A 20,762-nucleotide genomic window follows, 5' to 3' on the forward strand; every position below is an offset into this window, starting at 1 on the left:
CAGAAAAAAATTCTTCAAGGTCGCTGTGTCGCGGTTTTAATATGCTGGCTGCTGCGGCACCATGCATGGCATCCCCATAAAATCTATTCGAGCGGTACAAAAAGCAACAGTTCCGAGATTCTCAGCGACTGCGGAAAAGTGCACTTTCTCGTGCTTTGCCACCAAGCTGCAGCAAATTCCGTGGGATCGCTACTGTCCGGCCGACTTTCCTTCTTGAGGCTTGACGTGTTTGTGAAAGGGTGCGTAGTGCACGACTTGAGGCGTCCTCTTCGGTATACGGGACGAAAGATTGATGGCACCGCGTGCGCCAGAAAACCATCGGAAAGCAGTTCTGCGTTGATTGATGTTGTCCGCAGGGAAATGAAAAATGGGCGACATGAAAGTACGCCCTCCGGTCAGTTTCAAATGCACCACAAATGTATCGGTGGCAGCATCCTTCGATTGTTGCGTTCCTATATACCGTCACTGCAAGATATATAACATAAGAAATGATGCGAAGGTTTTTTTTTCTCTGGGCCTGCACTTAAAACTTCCGAGCTGTCGTCTGCAACTATATTTTTGTGTATAAGCACTCATATGTAAATTAAAAGAAAAACTGGATAGTCACTGTATAAAACAGAGTAGGCATGTTGGTTATATTATATTAGTTTTGTTGGAGTAGGAACGTTACTACACTAAAACACCAGAAATTTATCGGCAGTGCCGAACTATCCTCACTGATGCCCAACTACCAAGGCACACTCCCTTATCTACTGTTAAAAACGTGTGTAAGGCATATCCAATGCGGCCGCTCGGAATCGCTGGTATTACTGCGACAGAGCAAAGAAAGTTTTCATTTAAGAACCATCCATGGAACGTTTTGGGAGAAAATTTCGTGCTCGTAAGCCGATTAGATTGCAGAAAATAAGTGTGACGCGCAGTGGCGAGATATTGATACGACATTGTTAACCAGTTGAGCTTCTTTTGAGTCAGTGCTTGCGTAATTTCTCTTTTTTTAAGACTGCTTTTTTTCGCCACGGGTTACATATATACTACAGAGAAAAATTTCGGATCATGTTTCAGCGCTATCTTGGCGCTTCAACTTGGGTGTCAAGTTTATATGGCCCAAAAAGGCCACGCCTTAAAACTGCTTTATTAATTTTGGAATCTTAAAAAAATTGAAATTATATGCGTTCATGATGCAAAAATGTTTTTCTAGAGACTCTGAATACGGGCAGCAATGCTGAAAACCTTGTGCTTGCCCGTGAGGCGTTGCGCGGTGACGCGGCCTCTGGTCGCTAAGGCCTTGCAACTTCTCAGAAGCTTCGCTGTAGTGCGCACCGCTCCTGCCAACAGCAGCTGTGTGCGCATTCTTCGCGCCTTCAAAAGGGGCGTGAGCCTTAGAAAAATGCCGAATTGGCACATTTATCCACAGCTGCATGACTGCGTGAAATATGAGAGGTGCGGATCGCAAGAGACTCTCAACAAAAGCTGTCTGGGCGCTTATCGTTCTTGAAACTGCAGAAAGCTGAGCTTGACGGTATAGGGATTCATCGTGAGAGAATGCAAGTTGTGCAGACAAGAGATAACAAGGCAATACAAGCGCCGGCGTTCGTGTTGCCCGGCTCTCTTTTTTTTTGTGTGTCTGCACGTCTCACCTTGTTTTGTTATTGTTGATGTTGGTTTTTTAATTATCTCGCTGATCAATTTTGCGTTCAGTTGCCACGAATGATGGAGAACGGAATGATGAGAACTAAGAAATGAACGAGAGAGAAGCAGGTGGAAGAAAACAAGAACAGATGGGCAAGGAGGTTAGTCAGTTCTCGGACCGGCTGGCTACGCTGTGCTGGGGAAGGGGGTGTGGGAAATAAAAGATGATAGAAGAGAGATCTTACACAAAAAAAGAAAGAAAAAAAAGGGTAGGACTATAATACGTTAAAATACACTGCGTAAAGTCCGTCTTTCCGACTAATTGTCCGTATACAAAATGCAACAACGCTCTCAAAGCTTCCTGTGCCGAGGATGGTCTAGGCTAGTGTCCCAAGACCTTTTCCTCGGAGAATTGGCGATAGTCAAGTCTATCGAATACTTTTGACAGTTCTTTTCTTGGCGCATTGAAGCGAGGGCACTCGCACAGAAGATGGGTGATTTCTCCTCGCAATTACAATTATCACATGATTGCTACTGGCCATTCCGGTTTGAAAGTAGTAACTAGAGTTGGTAGAGTTCGTATATTATTGAAGCGTTCGTAGTTGAAGAATCGCCGCAAGCATGGTCTATCTTCTTCGACTCCAGATCAGCTCTCTAGTACACTATATCACCGTATCTAAATAAACGAGAAATATTGATGTGTTCAATTAAGGGATGCTTTTATTCCGGAGTACTGGAGAGCAGCAATTATAAATGCGGTCAGCGAGTGCTTGAACCCTTGTACTGCCCAAGAGAAATTCTTGTAGTCACAAAAAAGTGAGCTCAGTGAGTAGAAAATACCAGGACCCTTGTCTCTCTACCAGGACCCTTGTGGGAACGGGAGACTGCTTACTTCGGCCATCGAAAAGATAGCCGAGTTTCGTTCAGCGCGCGGCCGAACACATCTCTCTGAAGGAATTTCACATGAAGTAATTAAAAACACTTCGCGGGTTTCTGGGTGGCGATGTCCGCTGATACGGGATGTACGACACATATCCTTGCATAGAATATGCTTGCGTGACTACCCCTCACCAGATTTACACTGTCACTGGTCCAATGTTTTTGCCTTGCTCTCGTATGAATGTAATAAAGGGTGTTCTTAAAGTAGCAGCCTTATACTTAAACCATAGTTACGACTTAACGCCGTGAGTCATCTTGCGCTTGTATCCCACGTGTACACTTTTTTGCCGTACTTCCACGCAAATTAACAATTACTTTGGCAGGTCGCTACTGTTGCGAAAGTGAACGCACGGTATTCAAGAACTAAACATACACAAAGTCTGTGCTATCGAAGCCTTTGCAAGACCGACGAGTAGCATGCAACCTACGATGTATTTGGATAGCGCGGCGTGCTCTAAAGAGGCTGGAGAGGTCTCGTGACCGAAGGTGAAGCGTTATCAGCTGGAACTCTCGAGTTCTACTCATGGTGGGGTGTTATCTAGTACGTTGGTCATGAGGACTCTCTGGAAAGATTGTAAGAAAGTGTTTGCAAAGGTTCTGCATTTTCCTGTCTATATTTATAACAAGTCAGTGGTTTGTGCCCTTGACAGGTTCCACTTGATGCAAGCATAATTCATTTCACATAAGCCCCACATAAACTAAAAAAAACTACCCCCTTTCCCTTCCTTCTCCCGACGAATACAATATTCCCTAATCTGAAATCTGAGCACAGGTGTGCATACGCGTGTTTCTATTTATATATCTGCTGAGGCAAGTAATTTTATAGCGATGTATGTCCACACAGTTACAGACTACTCATTATTCTTTTTTTTCTGTATTTTCAAACAGTTATTCTACGTTTCGGGTGATTTTTACTTTTTATCATTTTGCTTTACCATTGATATTATGAATGATAATTCACTTCGCAGTTCGGTGGCGCGTACTGTAGTTCCAGACGACGCTTTGAGTTTATTTCTTCTAGTTTTTTTTTCGTTTTCTCTTTAGTTGTAGCTTCTCGATGCTTCAAGGGTAACCCATCCAGCCTTTTAATGTCCTTCTAAACTTTTTCAAGTTTTTTTTATATTTTTTAGCTTTTTTCTCTCTTTTGGCGGCGAAGGCTGCACAGTTCTCCGTCTGGCTTCGGCATAAGACGAGCTTCATGTGTCGAGACGCGTGGGTCAGTCATATGGCTGCACTCGTTCGCCCGGTCACTGCGAGGGACAACAGTGGACGCTCAATTCAGGAACGTGCGCTTAATTGCTGCAAACTAAAAAAAAATATTGTGCGAAATTAGTGCAAACAGGAGGAAACACATTAGAAAAAAGAAAAAGCACACAAGTGCATATGGTTCAATAAAAACAACAACAACAACAACAACAACAACAACAACAACAACAACAACAACAACAACAACAACAACAACAACAACAACAACAACAAAAACTGGGGCACTTAATGAAAACGCACACGAAACGCTGTATGCTGTGGATTTATATGCGAAGGCGTATTAATGTTTGTTGAAATAGGCGGTGAGTGGGTTTAACCGGTACAGCAATGTTAAGCTATAGTGAGAGCTGCGAAAGGTAATAATTGTTTGGTTCGATTATGTAATCGAAGTTTTCTTGTGGTGTGTTAAAAAAACAAGAAAAGGACACGTGGTGGCTACTCCTTTGGTCATATGGTGACGAGTACTCCTGTGCGCACAAATTTAAGAGTGATACAAATACTGTCAGAGAAAGAATGGCACATGTATTTAAGAAATCTACGGCTGGGTTTGCTGAAAAGAGAATAAACTTTGTTATACAATCCTACACACCCGATCATTCGGAGACAATACGCACGATGATATTGCAACGCACACTTCATTGAGTAGCGATACATATACGTGTAAAAAGTGTTGCAAAGACGTGCACGAGACCGCATTAAGGCCCGAGGTATGCAGGCGCAAAGGGTGAGTAAGACAACCTTATGAAAAAATAGAGAGCCTGCGCTGAGGTTTGTGAGAGCCAAATAAATGTGCTTAATCACACAACGCCTAAAAGAATTATCACCCACATGGTCGACATATGCACTACAGTACTCAAGGATTAAAGTAAGACAATCCAGGGATAAGTAGCGCAAGTATACTTTCATTTCCACCGTTTTTTATTCGGGTAATATTGGCATATTTTTTATTCGAACACGTAGATCAAAGTCAACACCATCTTTAGAGACCAGATTGGTCACGACAAGGCGTGGTTTGCTCGAGAAATCGCGCATACAGTTTGCTATTCTAAAAAAATGATGTGTTTGAATGTGGTACTATACGTGCACATGAATACGAAGCGCGGGTTCTGGTGACATTGCTCTAGCAAACGCTGCAGCTAGTACGGATTAAGCATGCTAGTTTCTTCAAAAAATGTTGAAGATTTTTGTCAGGAGTGACGTGTAGCACAACAAAAGAAGTTATAGGAAATTCCAGTAAGCAATTATTTTTTCGTAAGCTGCGAGAAAACAGCGTCGTAGAAAACTCGCCCGTTCTAGGCTGCATATTCGTGGTAGTTTTTGGCTATATGGTGGAGCGCTGCTAACTTTGAAGTCTTGGCTCCATACCCTGCCACGGGGTCGCATTTCTATGCGAACACTATTGTGTATGAAGCACCCGTTATACATCTATAGGTACGCGTAATAAAAGTAACACTTTTTTCTCAATGCTAACCAAGGGCTCACATTATGATGTACCTGACATGTTACTTTTGAGTCATACTCTGAGCTCATTTGTGAACGTTTTTAAAGCTTGCTAGTTGCCACTATGAATGGTCTGCAGCTATTTTTTTCACATTTTTTACTCTCATACTTTTTGGATGTACTTCCAATCGCATAAGTGCTTATTGCAGAAATAATGTAATGTTACAGAACAAACGCAGTAAAGTAAGAGATATACGGGAAAATCAAGAAATTCATAAGAAGCATAACTACATACTTTTTGGATAACAAATACAATCAATCAATCAATCAACCAACCAACCAACCAATCAATATATTAATCACCAACTGTTCCACCACCATCATTATGATCATCATAATCATCCTACGGACGAAATCATCTTTCAATGATCGCAAATTTACCTGGTCTCTTTTGCGAACCAATTTCATTTTGGACCTGCCGATATCCTAATGTAATCACCGCAATACAGTTAGAAATATAATCATTCAAAAGATTGCCGATGCTCTCGTTTGATGATCTCCTTAAAGTGGGCCGTTGACAAGGCGGTCGCACTTGTCGCATTTCTGTTCATTTGTTGTTCCTCGCAAGGAGATGGGCATCCAAGAGTTGCTGCAGCTATTCATTAGCAAATATTGCGCTTTTTTTCGTGATAGTCACATGCGATCTGCCTGCGTACTTATATAGCCCGGTGACGAACGGGTCGACAGGCTGACTGTCTGTCCATGTTTTTGAACGTATCGATAAAAACATTGCATGTCATAAGGCTACCTTGCTGCATATTCCCAATACCGACACAAAGTTCGGCACGGTACCTTATTATGACACGCTGTATATGCGTTATCAATACAAATTCTTCGCGTTGCAATGGCGAATGGCTCCGCCGTGCAATGACACGTGGTCTCCATCGCGTGTTTAGCATCCGTATGAGCTAAAGTGTCATCTTCCAGCTCAAACATTAGCAGCAAAAAAAAAAAAGAAAAAAGAGAGTGCTTGCTTACTAATTATGCCATCACAGAAAGGTGTGCCAGCCCTACTGTGTTTCGTGATAATTTTTGGGCAGGTGCTCTTAATGTATATTATCGTTCAAATGACATCGAAATTTTTCTGTGTTAATATTAAACGACATATTCTGATGCTTACAAATAGTGCACTGTGTAATCTTGGTGAGCGATAATATCTAGCCAGACAAATGTTTAAAGGCATAATTTTCTTTTGGATAGCTTATTACTTTGAATACAGTAGCCACGCCGCTGTTTGCCAGCTGCACTACATTAGTGACTGATGATCTAACCAGTTGGCTAGGCGTGCGTAGAAATGCTGCTATAAGGAAGGTAGTTGCTTCCGTGACAAAAAAAGGCAAAGCACTGTAGCTACAACATTATTTCCAGCAAGATGCCTCATTCGATGTCATCTAGCTTTATCTCTCTTGAGATTTGGTCATGACTGAATTTCATCAGTAATTTTGCTAGAGAATCGTTCGTATGGTGAACGAATACATTACATGGTAGTGAAAAGCAAACCGATTGGATTAGCCAGCGCTTCATGCCCATCCAGTCATTGTTTTTTTGCTTGCTTTGTACTGCATTACGCTGGACCTAGATTAGCGTCAGTAATCACTGTGCGCCACTATGCCATTTTCTTACACGTTTCTGCGGTGAAAGAAGATTGCACAGTAGAATTTGTGGCGGGAATACGATGGCTCATTTTCAGCGCATCCTTCGTTAGACTGGTAAGAGCTGTTACTAAGACAATCAGCGCTGTACAAAATGTATCAGCAATTACTTTCCTTTTTTGGATCAAATATATTCTATGGAGAGCTTTAAGGATTCGTATAAGACACATACTATAAGTGACTGATTCGCTTCTCTAACAAAATAAGGGCTTGAGGCAGTGAGTCTGGAAATTTAAAGTTTTCACATTTTTATTCATTGTTAAGTGAGATGGTGATAGTACAACATTATTAATCGAATGCTTGGAAATCTTACTGACGGTGGTTATGAAGTTTTATGGAATACTATTTCGAAATTACCGCATGTCATTTTGTGGATGTTCATGGTCTCTTTGCGCTCTAAAAAGGGCCAGTATAAAATGAACAAGTCATGGTACATTCGGAGCAGCTTTTTTTTTCTGCTGCGAATGCACTGAAACATGGGCTTGTTCAGGATGCTGAAAAGACAGGCAAAGCAAACACGGACACAAGAGAGAAGTTGAGAGACCACAAGCTTCTCTCTTTTGGTCGTGTTTGCACGCCCTGCCTCATTAACATGAATACCTCCCGACTGTTTCTGCTCTCTGCCATTATAATGTAGGCTGAATGATGCCAGTAACCCACCCCGCTCCCCCTTTTCGCTAATGCTAAGCATCTTTCCTGGTGATGACGTCGCTTTCATGAGGCGAGCGGGTCAATTTGAACAAAAAAGGGGGCAACAAGACGACACAACACGGACCTAATTGCATCACACGCCTGCAATGGAAGAAATAAGACAGCCACGAGAAAAGGAACAGGCCGTTGCCTGTTTCCGGGTGCATTTTGCTGCAACGCTTGTAACGGATGGTTAAAGCGACTAAGCTTAGCCAGCGCCCACGATGCCGTCCCATTGAAAAACAGCACTGCAGCATTGGCGTCATTTCTGGAGGTGACAGTGATTAAATTTTCGTAATCTGCGAAAACGTAGGGCATTTTGTTTTACCCCTTTTTTTGGTGGCACAAAGCCAAAAGCAGTCGGTGAAATCACGTCTTCTTTTGATAATGAGAAGAAGTGTGGCCATGCCAAAATAACAAAACTTTTCCTCGTATTTCTTTTTCATTACAGCGTAAAAGACGCATCGATCTAGTTTGTTTCCCCTCTGACAAGGCAGCAAGCATCCCAGAGCACCAACGTTATGGCGAAGGTCCAAGAGAAAGGCGCGGTACTTGAGCTTATGGGCTGCGAGGAAGTCACTGCGAGCACTCCGAGGAACATAATAAAAAACGTAGTTACCATGAGCTTCAGTTTCCTGTTGCTCTTCACCGCCTTCCAGTCGGTGTCCAACTTGCAGAGCAGCATAAACTCGGTACAGGGACTGGGAACTTTCACGATGGCGACCATCTACGTCGCGCTGGTGCTTTCGTGCATGTTCGTGCCCCCGCTCATGATCCGAAAGCTCAACCTTAAGTGCACGCTGGTCGTATCTATGGCTATGTACGTGTTCTACTTCATCGCCAACTTCTACCCGACCTGGGCAACCTTGTTGCCGGCCTCGATCGTGATGGGTCTGGGCGGCGCACCGCTATGGACTGCCAAATGCGCGTACCTGACCACCGTGGCCAACGACTACGCGGCCCAGACTCGCCAAAAACCGGTCGACGTTGTGACCCGCTTCTTCGGGCTCTTCTTCATGATCTTTCAAACGGCTCAGATATGGGGAAACCTCATCTCATATTACGTGCTCAAACCGGCCAGCAGGCCGGTTAACGCCAGCGCAAATATCGACAGCTGCGGGATTCGTTTTGTGACCGCCGAGGATGACGCGGACAATGAGAACCTGCAACCACCGGACAGCGCCAAAATTTACACGCTCATGGGCATCTACACGGCATGCTCGTTGCTCGCTGTGCTTAGCATGTTCGTTCTGCTGGACCCGTTGACGACACCGTCAAGGCTTGCGTCTAAGAAGCCGGCCGCGCTACTCGTGGAGACACTGAGGCATCTGCGCAAGCCGTACCAATGGGCCATTCTGCCACTCACTGTCTACAGTGGCGTCCAGCAGGCGTTCCTCATCGCTGACTTCACTCAGGTGATATGGCGTTGAAGCGTTCTTCAAATTGACGGAGTTTGTTTGGTTCGGTTACGGTTGCATGGTGGTTTGCATCTCTGCAAATAGCTTCCACGTTTCCCCATTCGTGAAATTAAATGCTATATGAACAAAATAATTTGGATATTGTTTGAGCCAGAAATATGTCAAGTATCTCATAACTGTGTCCCTTACAAAACAGGTACCTACTGTTCGTTACCCTGCCAGATTATAATCCACCGTAATAACTATTGCCTGCAGGGTAATGTGGCGGACATTGTGATCTATCTATAATGCAGAGCGTGCTACTTCATTATAGATAGGCGTATATAAACTTGCGATTCTCTCTCTTTTTCAGGCTTACGTGAGCTGCGCTCTTGGAATTCACTACGTGGGCTTCATCATGATCACCTTCGGGTTGGCAGACGCTGTCTTTTCGATGGCGTTTGGCACCATCATAAACTTCGTGGGAAGAATTCCGATATTTATTTTTGGTGCTGCTGTTAACGGCGCAATAATAGCTGTTCTCTGCATGTGGCGACCAACGCCGGACCAGTTCTACGTTTTCTTTCTCATTTCCGGCTGCTGGGGTCTAGGTGATGCTGTGTGGCAAACGCAGGTCAATGGTGAGCACATGTGCCATATAATATATAAGAAAAGTAGTTCCATACGTTCACAAAAAAAGCGAAGGTTTTGTGTAACTCAGAGCACTTGATGACACGACTACTAGTACTTGCTACCCCCCCCCCCCCCTCCACCTCTTCGTCTTTTATTTTATCTCTTACTGGTGAAAGAATATTTGCCAATGTGGCTTATAAAATACAGGTGGGTCATGAAATAGAATATTATAGTTTCGGAGATGAAGCATATACTAGATAGAATGACAGAGAGTGTGGAGGTTGTTACACATTCCGCTAAACAAGTTCCCGCTGGGACATAGTGGCTAAGCGGTTATGACGTTGCGCCGCTAACCACGAGGGCACGTGTTCAATTCCAAGTCACAGCGGGCACGTTTTGATGCAAAGAAATGCAAAAACGCAAGTGTACCTGACATCAGGAGGACTTTAAATGACTTCAGGTAATCGAAAATTGTATTCCACCCAAACGGCATGCTTCAGAATGTAACTCAACAAACGCGAATACCTCAGCATTTGTTTAAAGGGCGTAGCGGGCCAGACATTCTCTAGTACATTTCAGCTTTATAAATAGCTGCAAACGTCGATAACAGTTGCATTGATTGTGGATATTGAAAGAAACATTTTTAAATTGGGGCTGTGTTTTAGAATAATCGAATGGTAACGTGAAGCGTTATGTCTCACTGCGGCGAAGCGCGTTCACTGAAGTAGTAGTTGGTATGCACTCTAAGAAGTAGAGGAGGAAGAGGGGTATCGAGGTTGCTCATTTAGAGGATTAACTTACTTCCCACACCCGTTGCTTCATTTTAGGGGTAATTGTGGAGTTACACCACCCTCTCGCAGTTACTCCTGAAGGAAGCAACAGTTATTTTTCGCAAAAAATCAGATTTTGGTTGATTTAACCAGCCTTTTGAATTGTGCTTGCATGCTATTAGATGTACAATCAATGTGCAAGCATCATGTTCCAGAAAATGTGCACCAAACACATGAGATTCGAATTAACGACCAATCAGTCAGCATGCACATACACTAACCACGCCACGCTATGGCATCGTCTGGAAGGAAACAGGTTTATGTAAGCACTGGCGGGTCATTTGCACACGGAGCAAACATTTCTTCAGTTACTCCAAAAAACAGGGTGCTTTCCTCCACAAGGAGAAAAGCGCCCCTCTTTTTTTTGCCGGATGCAAACGTTTGCACTCATTTTGTCTCTTTGGGGAGCAAAGCGCCCTTTTCGATGTAACTGCACAATTACCCCGGAAAACTTTTCTTTGAGTGTATCTGCAGGAAAAACTGCAATTGCGCTTGACAACCGTGCGCTAGACGTACAGAAAGCGCCTTTACACAGGGTACTAAATCACAAATGTAATTTTTCATGGCCGGAATAGCTTAGAGGCCGGCCACGAAAATCGCAAAATACGACTTTCATTTTATTTCATTTCATTTCATTTTATTCAATACAAAATCGTTACAATTTGTCTTGGGGGACCCCACTAAAGGCTAAATAAACGCCTGACTAAGTCGTACTACCGTGGCAGCAAAATCATAGACACACCAACAAGCACTTGTTGTAAAGAATAGATTGGTACATAATCATCGAAAATGATAACAGGAATAAAGAAAATTATAAGTTCACAATTTTATAAACACAGCTGTCTTAACGTGATATTGATATAACGAACGTGTACTCATTTTGAGCCACAAACAAAAGAAAGAAAATAAAAATAGTCTCTCGCCGCTATTGCGAGAGGAATGCACAAAAGTGTACTCAACACTCACTAGCAAACAAAATTGATATGACCGGGCACGCTTATGCACAGAAGGAGAAAGCTACGAACGTACCGATCAGAAATTTTTAACAGAAAGAGGTTATCTATAACTCAAACAGGTCGTTACAAAAGTTACTAAACAATCACACGTCATTAGAACAAAGGTGTACACGAATACAAGACTATATAAAGTCACAAAATTTTAAGGAACAATTGGGTCATCATTTTTATCTGTTAGGAGTTCTTTTGTTATTTTTTGAAATAACTAACTGATGTTTCATCCTGAAATAAAAGGACTTCATATGTATTATCAGTTTCGATTCGCTTTTCGTAGCATGCTGCAATTTCTGTATAAGTTTAATATCTTCTGTCGGTTCTCACTGTTTGCTGATAAAATAGCGATTTTTAGGAGTATACGAGTTATTTTAAAACCCATAACATACAATAATGTCTTTTTTTACTTCCAGCCTTCTATGCCATTGTGTTTCCGGATGACGAGGAAGCTGCCTTCGCCAATTACCGTCTGTGGGAGTCAATGGGATTCATCATTGGTTTCGCCATACAGAAGCTGCTTCCGATTCAACACAAGGTGGCCGTCCTCGCCATATTTTTAGTCAGCGGCATGTTGGGATACCTGGCCATCGAGACGCACCTCGCAGTCAAGAAGCGAAAAGTTGTGGTTGTGACAAGGCCTGGCTGATGGCCGTTGGGCGGGGTGATGGGTCCCACGCGTAACTTCGATTTTAGCCTGTAAAAAGTAAAGATGATGTCAAAAGAGATGCCTTCTGTTTGCAGACGACTCTAGACTAAAGCAAGCATGCAATGCGATTTAAAACTTCAAGACTGTTACTACTTACAGCCGCAGGGTTGAATGCGATAGAGCCTCGGCGTGTTTTCGAGTGAGCTGGTCCATCTCGCACGCCGTCTCCTTTACCAGTATGATGCATTTGAGGGCAGTAAAAGCGCCATAAGCGTCCGGTGTGGACTCAGGCGCTACATCTATCCGAGGTGCCTGCAAGCAATCGACAATCCAGGCTACCAGTTGAGCACCGCTCTACGAGAAATTACAAGGTCCAGATTCAATTCCGGGTGCACGGTAATCAGGCTGCATAACTTGCTGTACACGCTGTGGCTTGGTACGCGTCTCAGCATGACAAGATGTTTTCGTTAAATGCGATATCGTTTTTTTATAATTGATAAAGTTTAAAAATGAATCCTTTGTGTGATTTTTCAGATTCTGAGTAGTGAATTATGTGAGGAGCTGCGATTAAAACCAATGTACGTTTCCTTCCCATAAAGCAAGAGGGTTCTTTCCAAACTGCGCCACAAATTGTGCAAGGTCATTTGGTGTGATGAACATAAAAAGACTTCACTCCTATATCAAAATTGATCCGTTTCTTGTTGCCCCGCCGCGGTGGTCTGGTGGCTAAGGTACTCGGCTGCTGACCCGCAGGTCGCGGGTTCAAATCCCGGCTGCGGCGGCTGCATTTCCGATGGAGGCGGAAATGTAGGCCCGTGTGCTCAGATTTGGGTGCACGTTAAAGAACCCCAGGTGGTCGAAATTTCCGGAGTCCTCCACTACGGCGTCTCTAATAATCATATGGTGGTTTTGGGACGTTAAACCCCACAAATCCATCAATCCGTTTCTTGTATTTACAACCAATCAAAAGATCGATCGACCATTTGACTCACTCCTGCACCGTCTACTGTTAGGTGTAGCATACACATCTCACTTAGTATGCCGCATGAAAAAATGAAAAAAGGAACGTCTCCACACTGCGACCTCTGTGGTCATGCCGGTGTGTCACTGGAGCATATCATCATAGAATGTCCACCGTATGATCAACAATGCGCTCAACTGAGTGATCGATTGAACCACCTCGATAGACGACCAGTTACAACTGACAAAGAGCTTGAACCATGCCCACATTCTGATAATCAAAGGCGCGCAGTGAGCGCTCTTCGTGATTTTTCAATTGACACAAATTTAAAGAACTGCGTTTAATTCTTTATTGATCCTTATCATTATCTGCACAAACTCTATCCGCGATGTGACCATGCTGTATGAACTAAACTATGCCGATAGACTGTGCTCATGTGTTATAATCCTATAGTGTATATATGTATATAATGCGCCTGGTTGTTTTTCTTTCCTTATTATTCTTAATTTTGGTGTCTTCGTGTGTGGCTAGTATATTACTACCATGATGTTGGAAAAACCGGCTGTAACGTACACTACCTGCTCATATACTTTTTTTTTCATAAGAAATGGGCAGCATTTCACGTCCTTGTGGGGATTTTATATTCTCTAAATGTGAACACACGATCGTTAAAGTTCTTATAATTATGAAGGAAAAATAGTTACAATGAGCGCCAGCGTTAGCGCTTGCGGGAGGTATCATTAGCAAAACTGACTAACCAATAGAAAAAAAACGTACTTACGCAAGAGAACTTTTGTGAATTTCGCCCCAGGTGCATAGTGTTATTGTAAGACGTGGAACGATGACTCTCTAGAAGAGGGTAGAAAGGGGAACACTTTTGAAAGGCATGAATCCTTCGAATATGTCATCCTTAGCTGGGGGAAAGACTATACAGTAGCATGTGGTAGCAGACGAATGAACTCACAAAGTTCTTCGTTCGTAAGTGATTTCTACCATTACGTGGCCAGCCTTTGTAATGAAATGTCCAGCGTCACGATTGGCAGAAATTTCTTTTTACGAAAGAATACAGCGTAAGAGGTACGGGCCGAGGTTCGAATTGCGCGCGCCTTCGTGCCTTAGCTGTCGATAGATGGCAATAGTGTCTCGTCAAATTGAGAGCGTTTGCACGTCAACACCACTCAGCAGCGGACGCGGAGAGCATCGTTGCACTACAGCCAAATTAAGACTTTTTGAGGCTTTTTAGGCAGAAGAACAACATAATTTTCGTAATAACTTGTTGGGCTCGTTGATACGTGCTATGAGACCTAAATACGCTTATAAAACGCACAGAACCACTGTTTTCATAGGTTCCTTGCCTTGCACACACCTTTTATGGAAACAAGTGGATATTACAGAGTACGCTGCGTAACTTTGTTGTTTCCAAGCTGATTGGATAGCATCCAACCGGTTCTTGTCACCTTCGTAAAAGTAGCTGAATGTAAAAAAAATGGACAGTTAGTATGCCTTCTTTCTTGCGATTAACATGAAACACGTGAAGAAAAAAAAATGCTGTAATCAGAAATTACGTGGAAGCCTATCTAGCTCTAGGTACACACACACACACACGCACACATACATACATAAACACACACACGCATATATATATATATATATATATATATATATATATATATATATATATATATATATATATATATATATATATATATATATATATTTATAAAAGAAAGAAGTGTGTACCTAAGGGCTCGTTATTCCGTGTTTTGACACAATATGAATGAGATCTAACAGACAGAAATGCCAAGGAATGTACAGGGGAAGATATTAGAACCAATGGAATGTAAATAAGAAAGAAAAGTGGGTGAAAAAATAACCAGCCGTGAGCAGGAATCGAACCTACGACCTTCGAATAACGCGTTCGATGCTCTCATATATATATATATATATATATATATATATATATATATATATATATATATATATATATATATATATATATATATATATATATATATATATGAAAAACATCTGCAAACTTTTTTCACTTATGATTCTAGGTACCTAGATTTATCTGAAATATTGTGTTGGCCAAATCGCATAAACTACTGTGTGATCGGCTAGCAGATAGGTTTTAATAATGCCCCTGGTAAACTACATTTGAAAATCTTGCATTTCTTCCGGTGACTCTGCATTCCACGGCTCCTAGTTCTTTTCTGTAAATGAAGTGATAATGCGTTATCCAGCTTAATAAGTGCGGTTTCATGGGTCTGTGCTTACACGCGTTTAGCTTTTACGAATGCTTTGAACGACAGCAAATTAGTGTAGCTATGAATTCATCATGGAAAAAGTTACGGATAGCACGCACGGACGCAAAGAAGGAAACCGGACTACAGAAACCCTGCCTATCAATTGAAATGACGCCCTGTAAAGGAAAATTAACTTATAGACCATCTCCTCGAAGTGAACCCTGATGCGATGCGAAGCCGCAGTGGTGCGCATGGCGTTGACCAGGTTGAAGCGGGCGTAGACGCGGGTGCTTGAAGAACGGTTTGAAGCGAGACTCGGTGTAGCGTTTACTCTAGTATACAAACGTTTGTTTGAAACGAAAAGCCCCAGGAGGTGTGACGTGCAGCGTTTTTCCGGCGTTTCGTACGCCAGTGTCACTCAGCTCCGACGCTACCGGTGACGGTGGCAGAAACGTCCACTTAAGGACGATTCAGATATTTGCAGCGCTGGCGCCGATGTCAGAGGCGAGTCGACGAAGGGAGAACCAATCAGCGCATGGCTGCCAGAGACTTCGGCTCAATCGTTGCTGCTGTCAAAATGGCTGCCGCCTGCCACGGATATATTAAGTTGTCACCACGCTCTGTGTGACCCAAAAATTCTCAACTGATGCTTGTATTTGACTTAGCATGTTCTTCAGAAGCTTCGACAGGAAGCGCTCAGTATTTCTTCGAACCGTTTTTGAGCGCCATACTCAAGTCCATCGGTAAGGTTAGCAGGCCTGAGTGTATTGGTTGAATACATGGCCTCAAAGATAAACAACTTCCAAGCTTAGGGGCCGTAATCTGCGAGTTTCTGGTTCTTCCTATTCTCAACCGCTGGCGTAAGAAGTAAAACAAACGTTTTCAGTGGTAATGCAATTTGTTTTTCTCACCTCAGAAGTGAAAATAAGACAAGAAATCGGTTTTTAGGAATATTTCTTGTTGCTGCATTGACGGACACTGCACACTGCTTTGCGAGGTCTCGGGTTCATTCTCTTCGACACACTCTACGACGCTGAGCTGACGCTGGCTTTGGCGCTGCTCATATGGTTCGCCATCCTCTCTGGCAGCGTTGACGCGATGACGCCGAGGGAAGAGGCACCGGGAAAACGCTGGAAAAACGCTGCATATGTTTCGGGCTTAAGTTTCTTCGCAGATAAACCAGCCGAAAGAATGTCTCCACTTGAGGTGCGATCGAGCGTTGCGGGTGGTGGAGAGGGTGAAGCGAGAGAGAAGTGTGTTGCGAGCGCGCGGAGGAGCCGGCAGCTGTATGAACTGCGGCGAGTGTACTGCGGGTGAGGGTGAGAGGGACGTCAGCGTGCACCTGCAAGGGAAGCGTGTGAGGGGAGCGTGGCGTCAACGCACAGCTGCGGCGTGACCTACTTGGCACTGCCCCAACACTTGTGGTGAGGGGACACGTTGTGGTGCGTACGTACGGCGTTACACATGCGAGTCAAAGAGGTGCTTCGCATCTAAAAAAAAGTAGAGCAAGACTTATCAGCGAATGATCGGGTATGGTAGCGCAAGCCGTCAAGCAGGAGCACTTGTTGGTCTGGAATTAAGTTATGTTGTATTAGGATTGCCCAAAGTTTTGTTGCTTAGCCCTTGAAAACGATCGCCGCCAGAACCATATACACGCCAATTTAGTGAACAAACACGCAGCATTCTTGCGGAGAAAAACTTCGAAAGCGTGAACCAAGTAAAATAATTTATTTAACACGAGTGTGTTTTATGCCGGGGTCCACCATGGCTCCGCTGACGTATTTTTGTCACAGATATGACGTTGTAGAATATATACTATCAGATTGGAAAGAAAAAAAAACAGTGAGGTAGAGTAAGCTACGACCTCTCGCTCTGCAGCGCGAAACTATTAAGCCACGAAGTGTACGTTGTCCAGTTTGCTAACGGAGAGTCATTTATATACACCAGGTCCTCAGAGATCAGCAACTACAGCCAGTTTTCGTCATCAGTAGCTAGATGGCTCAAAGGGTGCGTGTTGGGCGCGTTTAAAGGTCGTCGCCTCACATGTTCCAATGCGCGCGCGCTTATAACGTGGTTCGGGTGCTTGGTACCTCTAGTGCATTCACCGCAAGTTGGTTTTGAAGTTACAGTGGTTAAAAAGAGCCCGAACGTCACTTCTCTCGCTGCCGCGGCCGTGATTACAAAAGGAGCGCGCTGCTTACACTCGAAGAACTAAGAATCGTGACAGTTGTTCGTGCTCGTTCTCTGTGTGTATATGTGTGTTCGTTTTGTGCGTCTTTCTGTTAGAGCAGCTCGCTCTAAGAGCCGAGCTGTGACGGTTGGTGGTCCGCGCACGTACTGTGTATGCTGATTTCGTGCGTGGTTTCTGCTTGAGGTGCTGGTTGCAAGCTTTGAGATGCTTGACATTCATCGCATGAGATTACAATTTGTTGCTTTAGCGTTCATTCCTTTGTCCTCGTGGTAAAACCATGCACAATAAACAAACATCTTTCTTTGTGAAGACACGTTTTTTTGCTATTGCATCATCGAATAACCAAATCCAGGTGTGTGGAGGCGCCGATTGCAAAAACCTAAATACTTTAGCCTTTGAAACACCCATTTCAGCCTAACCTGAAATCCATAGATGCGTTAAGCCTGCCGCACTGTAACGCTACTTGTGTGCCTGAAGAGCAGCACTCGTGTTATATTTCAGAGTGCACTGATAGCATCAAGTTCTTTTATACCGGAAATGAAGGCTTCCGTTTCTATTCGACCTTTGGTTAATTATTGTGAGGAAAGGAAACATAAACCCCTAATGATATCAGGAAGATTAAGGTTATGGCTATGATATGTTTTCAGAAAAACATTTGTTACCTATTAAAGATAATTTTGAAGCTACAACTCAAGCCATCTGTAATTGAGCAACATACTGCCGACCTCCTGCTGATATAACTTTTACAAGATTACTTGTAATGTCAAGAAGGAAGATAGCTCACCCTATGACAGCTTTTTTAGTTCAGAGCATAAACTCAAGAGATTATTTTTTGAGCGATTACTTCGAAAAAGGAAACAAATACGCTGTAATTATTGCTACAGCGAAAGTGCACTGGCGGGATAGACGGTTTACTATGCCAAGTTTCAATAGCACAGCTGAACGCGGACAGTGAAGAGCACGCACGCACGCACGCACGCACGCACGCACACACACACACACACACACACACACACACACACACACACACACACACACACACACACACACACACACACACACACACACACACACACAAACCGCCACGCTTTAACAGAAAATGTTTATTTTCATGTACACGTGACGTAAACAGAGACGAATGAGAAGAGGAAGGTAGGGAGGTTAGCCAGAAGGTAGTAGCTGGCATGCTACCCTGCACAGACGTTGGAGAATAGGGGGTTGAAAGAGAGAGAGAGAAAAAAACTGCATTTATATAGGCCTTCACACGCTGATGGTGAAAACAACGCAAGAAAGATACAGAAGGACCTGAACTCGAATGCTTTCGCCGCATTGATAACATGCTGCAACAAAACTGAGGTGACGAGTCTAAAAAACTCAATTCCTCGTCGGACAGCGACAAGGATGGCATGCTGACATGCTCATAATTTATTTTTTTCTATTTCACAGGCTTTAGTTATTTTTTTTTGTCATTCTATCTTTGATTAGATGTGGGGTTTAACATCCCAACACCACCATATGATGTCAACCTATCTTTTTCACTGTTTAAAATACTTGTTACATCAAACATTAGACTGCACCCACATATTTTGCAAGGTGTCCCGAAGTAGCTTTCGTGACGTTGTATTTATGCTCCTTCAACCTTAGATCAGCGCAGTGGTCAGTCTGGTCAATGTACACACGAGCACACGACAACGGGATCGAATGAATTACGTCTTTAACGCAGTCAATTTTTTTCTTTTTCAGCTTAGACCCACATGCAAAGGCCGTGTAATCGAACAGGTGCGTGAAAAATAACGCCCACACCGTACCTTCTCGCAGCGCGCTGTGTGTGCGTGTTCTTCTGTGTCCGCGCTCAGTCATGCTGTTCAAACAGCATGCTACCGTGAATCGCCACCCTCTTCTAGGTAACTATAGTTATCTACAAAATTTCTCAGAATCATTGACAATTTTCGCAACTCTGAGGTGGTAGTTATATTTGCGGCTAAGATACATGTCGACGGAAGTGCAGCTTTTATTATGAATATTGAAGGTTTTTATTACTCTCTGCCGCATGAAGGGTTGTTGAATTGGGTTAAAGACAGCATTCATGAACAAATGCAAGAATCGCTTTTCCCGGACCAAAGTAGTGGCTCAACGGGGGCGTTCCTGGAAATACTTTCCACGTATGTGATGTTGACGCTTATTGGGTAGAAAGAAGACGTTTTTGTACCGAAATCATTATTTTTGCATCGGTTCTAAGCTTTTTCTTATTCTCAGGGATTCACATCTTATCAAGGTTGACAAACTCTCAGGTACTGATTGGTGGATGCGGCCCCGCCGCGGTGGTCTAGTGGCTAAGGTACTCGGCTGCTGACCCGCAGGTCGCGGGTTCGATTCCCGGCTGCGGCGGCTGCATTTCCGATGGAGGCGGAAATGTTGTAGGCCCGTGTGCTCAGATTTGAGCGCACGTTAAAGAACCCCAGGTGGTCGAAATTTCCGGAGCCCTCCACTACGGCGTCTCTCATAATCATATGGTAGTTTTGGGACGTTAAACCCCACAAATCAATCAATCAATCAATCAATGATTGGTGGATGCGTTAAGTGATTGCATTATTAAGGTAATTTACGTGGACAATTACTTAATTTTTTTTTGCTAGACACGGCTTCGAACTTACTCTGTGCGCGAACAACCTGAATTAAATGAAGTAGGATTTATACAGTTCCTTCCTTATCAGAACAACAACGTGTTCTTGCAGCATTTTTTCAGATCATCTAGATGTTGCTCAAGTTTCTAATCCAAGTATTATAAAAACCCATGATATGGAACAGCCATTTCGTGTCCTCTCACATCAACTTGTTCGCTCACAAAATTAGCGCCAGCTTTAAACGCAGGTTACGAGTCAATTAGGAGTGAAGGCGCTGCAGTGAGTATACTGTAGTTGAACGCTTATATGTATAAGTCCATGGTTTCGTCAAGTCCGAACGTGGTCGCAAAGAGTAATAATAACGAGATGACAGATGTAGGCATCCTATATCTTAACTTTTTTTTTTCGCACGGAATGAAACAAGTAAGAAGCAGACGATACGGTTTTAACGGCAGAAGGCATACAGGCACTTTATTCGTAAAACAAACAAAAATATACAGATAGTCGATTAATGTGGTACATGAGGTTTATTTCACTTGCGGGTGCTT

At 43.3% G+C, this 20,762-nt stretch overlaps 1 protein-coding gene across 1 annotated transcript in view; it reads left to right on the forward strand.

Annotated features, from left to right (window-relative positions):
- Positions 1–12,269, forward strand: part of LOC119176796 (uncharacterized) — a 37,941-nt gene extending 25,672 nt beyond the window's left edge. The window contains exons 5-7 of the mRNA XM_075876412.1: positions 8,150–9,091; positions 9,447–9,714; positions 11,960–12,269. Of these exons, the coding sequence (XP_075732527.1) occupies positions 8,150–9,091; positions 9,447–9,714; positions 11,960–12,192 (1,443 nt within the window). The 3' untranslated portion in view covers positions 12,193–12,269. The remainder of the gene's footprint in view (positions 1–8,149; positions 9,092–9,446; positions 9,715–11,959) is intronic.
- The last annotated feature ends 8,493 nt before the right edge of the window (positions 12,270–20,762 follow it).

The sequence above is a fragment of the Rhipicephalus microplus genome, chromosome X (assembly GCF_043290135.1).
Source record: "Rhipicephalus microplus isolate Deutch F79 chromosome X, USDA_Rmic, whole genome shotgun sequence".
NCBI classification, from domain to species: domain Eukaryota; kingdom Metazoa; phylum Arthropoda; class Arachnida; order Ixodida; family Ixodidae; genus Rhipicephalus; species Rhipicephalus microplus.